The sequence below is a fragment of the Perognathus longimembris genome, chromosome 18 (genome assembly GCF_023159225.1).
Source record: "Perognathus longimembris pacificus isolate PPM17 chromosome 18, ASM2315922v1, whole genome shotgun sequence".
NCBI lineage: Eukaryota > Metazoa > Chordata > Mammalia > Rodentia > Heteromyidae > Perognathus > Perognathus longimembris.
Window position 1 is genome coordinate 1,621,840 of NC_063178.1, and position 3,630 is coordinate 1,625,469.

Here is a 3,630-nt window from a genome sequence, read left to right on the forward strand (position 1 = left end):
GGACAAGTTCTTGTGGAGGGTGAGTGCCAACAACAACCCAAGAAAAACCAGCATCACGGTGAGGCAACTATTTCTAAGAACTGATTTATTGGTGTCAAAGTCATTTCACCAATGCAAACAGTTTTCAAAGTTAACAGTTTACAAAAATGGTTCGAGGTGGGGCCTGTCCATTAGGTAAAACCTTTCATTTCTTTCGTCTTCACTAGTTGATCTTCCCCCAGTTCCCCCAGAACCGTGTTATGGACTTGGTATTTCAAACACACTGGAAGGAAACAGCAGGTTTCCCTCGTTACTGTCCAAGTACCACCCTGTGCTTAACAGTCCCTAGAGAGGGGCAGGAGACAGCCTCAAGAGCACTGCAGGCCAAGGCCTTCACACACACACACACACACACACACACAGCCACTCCCTCCTCTCAGTTCACCTGGACTGCAAGGTCCCTTGAGACTTCCACAGGAAACAACACAACTGACAGAGCTCGGGGTGGACAGAGGGGCGCGGCGGTGCCATCTCCACACCAGCAGCCCCCAGAACCGCAGCGGTGGCTGGGACCGCGCATGACACAACCGCTAGCACTGGAGTCTGACAACTGCTCACAGGACAGCCCTCAACTTCGCCTTCCACAGAACGGCTCCCCCAACGCCACACAATCCTGAAATCCTGAGCAGCGCCTCTCGGTCAATGTTCCAAGCACCGAGCTCCACGAGCGAGGCAGAGGCTCACTAAACCCTAGTGTCCTGCTCCCCGGGCAAGGCCACGCCTGGGGCAGACCTGGTGCTGCCTCCCAGAGCCACGCGTGGGCCGTCCACACGCTCCCGGCCTGCAGCCTGAGAAAGGAATGACAGACAGTAAGGCAATCTTACAACTTCAGAAAAAATGTATTTGGCTTTTTTTTTTTCTCTTTAAAATAAGTGCATACAAATACAGCTAGAAGCATTTCTGTTTGTCAAGTGCTCTTTAAAAAAAAAAAAGCAGCCAAGTCACAGCCTACACAGAAGGTAACTGTCACCAGGAAAATAAAGCAAAACGGTCTGCCAATAACGTTAACAAAAGAAGAAAATGCCTTTAGAAGTACATACCTTTTGTCGTCAAAAAAATATAGAAACACATGTATTCAAAAAAATCAAAATTATACAGCCATGTTTGTGAAGTCTACATTTCCCTTGTCTTGGAGATATATATATATTTATATATATATATTTATACGCGTATGGAGAGCTATGTACAATTCGGGCGGTCCTGGCCGGGGGCAGCCGCCTGGCGGGCCTCTCCGTGCAGGCAGAGTCACGAGTCCCTCTCCTTCTTCACCTTCACGTCCCCGGCCAGGATGGTGGCGATCTCGCCCTGCATGAAGGCCCAGGGGACGTTGGAGCCCACCAGAGGGCACTTCTCCCCGCTGGGACAATACACCTCTCCGCTGGCCCCCTGCTGTTTGATGCTTTGTCTGGAGCAGGGGAAGCAGAACTTGTGCGAAGGGACCGAGGGGCACTGCACAAAGTGGGTGTCTTCCAGCCGCTCGTGGCAGAGGGTGCAGCACAGGGGGGCGCTGGCTGCCAGGGAGGAGTCCGGAAGGCTGGTGGGGTGCGCGGGCTCCAGTCCTCCAGGGCCGCCGCTGCCCTGGCCGCCCGCCTCTCGGGGGCCCAGCCTTCTTTGGCTCGCGGAGGACGGCGAGGGGGGGCTGCTGCTGTTCCTCCTGGCGGTGGAGTGGGCCGGGTTGGCATCCTTCGAGGCGTGGCTGCCCCCCGCGTTGTCTGCCACGAGGATCAGCGCTGCCATGGGGGACTGGCCGTTCTGGGCCGCTTCCGGCGGTGTGGTCCGGTGGGAATGAGGAGAGGCAGTGGGCGGCGGCGGAGACACAAAAGAGGACGTGGGGGTCATGGGGATCTTGAGCCCTTCGGCGGACGTCGACAGCCAGGGCTGGGCCTCGCCGTTGATCTTAGGGGGGCCCGCCTCGCCTCCTTCCGGCTCCGGGGAGGGCTTCCTTTTCCTAGCCGTTCTGGCCACTGCAAACACAAAGGGGCGCCGGGGAGGGTGAGGCGGGCGCCGGGCCGGCCGGGGGAGACACACTCGGCTTCCCCGCGGGCCCACGCCAGCCTCCCGCGCCCGGGGAGGAGGCGCCCCCCGCCCCCCCCCCCCCACTCGCCCAAACCGGGTCCGGGCCCGAGCGAGGCCTGCGCGCCGGCAGCGCACGTGCCCGCCGCCCCGGCCCTCCCCCCCCCCCCCGCCGCCCCGGCCCGGCCCGCGGCCGCCCCTACCTGCTTTGGGCCCGCTGGCCCCGTTGGCCTCGAACCCCAGCAGCCTGCCCGCGGCCAGGGCCGGCTCCTTCTTGAACTTGCCCTCGAAGGGCGCCGCGTGGCCGTGCTGGTGCAGCGCCAGCAGCGTGTCGCGCACCGTCTTGGGGCGGCCGGCCCAGTCGGGCTCGGCGGGGCCGCGGCCCTTGCCCGCGCCCTCGGCGCCCGGGTCGGCGGCGGCCAGGGGCAGCGGCGGCGGCGGCGGCTTCTCCTTGGGGCCCTCGCGGGGCTCGGGCTCGGCGGGCGCGCCGCCGGCGGTGAGGGACGCGGACGCGGGGCGCTTGTGCGCGGGCGGCTCGGCGGCGGCGGGCGGGGCCGGGCCGGGGCCCAGGGCGGCGGCGGCGGCCAGCGAGGCGGCGGCCAGCGAGGCGGCGGCGGCGGCGCGGGCGCCCAGGCCGAGCGCGGCGGCGGCGGCGGCGGAGGCGGAGGCGGCGGCGGCGGGGGGCAGCGGCCCGGCCGCGCCGTTCAGCAGCGGCACCAGGGTGGGCGGCGCGGCGTGGGCGCGGCGCGGGTTCGGGCTCTGCCGGTTCAGCTCGGGCGGCGGCGGCTCCTCCAGCTTGGCGAAGCCGTTGGGCACCAGGAGGCCGTTGGCGGGCGGCGCGCGGGCGCCGAAGTCGGCGGCGAGGCGCGGCGGGGCGGCGCGCTCCACGCCGGCGAGCGGGGCGCGGTCGGGGCCCGGCGCGCGCGGGGCCTCGGCGGGGCCGAGCGGCGGCGGCGGCGGCGGCGGCGGCTGGAGCAGCAGGTCCTTGGCCGAGAGCGGCGGCGGCGGCGGGGGCTTGGCGGGCGCGGCGCCGGGCGGCGAGCGGGCCTCGGGGCCGCAGCCGTGCGCCCGCTTGAGCTGCCGCGCCGTCTCGATCACCAGCTCCACGCGGTCGGCGCCCTCGTAGTTGACGCAGCCGCGGCACACGGGCTCCGTGAAGTCCCACAGCATGGCCCACGGCATGCGCGGCAGGTCACACAGGTAGCACGACTGCCGCCGGGCCGCGGCCGCCACCGCCACCGCCGCGGCCATGTCCGCCGGGCGCGCGGGGCCGGGCGCGGGCGCGGGCGAGGGGGAGCGGGCCGGGCCGCCGCCGCCGCCGCCGCCCGCCGCCCCGCGCGCCCGCCGGGGCCCCCAAGGCCGCGTCTCCGCCACCAGCGGCGGCGGCGGCCGCAGGGGCGGCGGCGGCGGCGGCAGAGCCCGCGAAGGCGCGGCGCCCGCGCGGCGCCCCCGGGGCACGAGGGGCGGCGGGCGCGCGGCGAGGCGCGGCGGGCGCGGCAGCGGGGCCCCGCGGGCCGAGGGGCGGCGCGGCGGCGGCGGCGGCGGCGGCGGGGGCTCGGCCGGGGCCGCCGCGGGCCT

The 3,630-nt window shown here is 69.2% G+C and overlaps 1 protein-coding gene across 1 annotated transcript; it reads right to left on the minus strand.

Annotated features, from left to right (window-relative positions):
- Nucleotides 1-859: 859 nt before the first annotated feature.
- Irf2bp2 (interferon regulatory factor 2 binding protein 2) lies at nucleotides 860-3,320 on the minus strand. The gene is made up of 2 exons (XM_048367733.1): nucleotides 2,256-3,320; nucleotides 860-2,003 (listed from the first exon to the last, which is right to left on the minus strand). Exons 1-2 carry the CDS (start codon nucleotides 3,301-3,303, stop codon nucleotides 1,285-1,287), a joined length of 1,767 nt encoding a protein of 588 aa, XP_048223690.1. The 5' UTR covers nucleotides 3,304-3,320; the 3' UTR covers nucleotides 860-1,284.
- Nucleotides 3,321-3,630: the final 310 nt, after the last annotated feature.

Excerpts from the sequence above, each read along its gene's own strand:
- Irf2bp2 (XM_048367733.1), bottom strand. The coding sequence starts at position 3,303 with ATGGCCGCGGCGGTGGCGGTGGCGGCCGCGGCCCGGCGGCAGTCGTGC. Across the intron at positions 2,004-2,255 it reads GGCCAGCGGGCCCAAAGCAG|TGGCCAGAACGGCTAGGAAA; the intron begins GTAGGGGCGGCC and ends TTGTGTTTGCAG.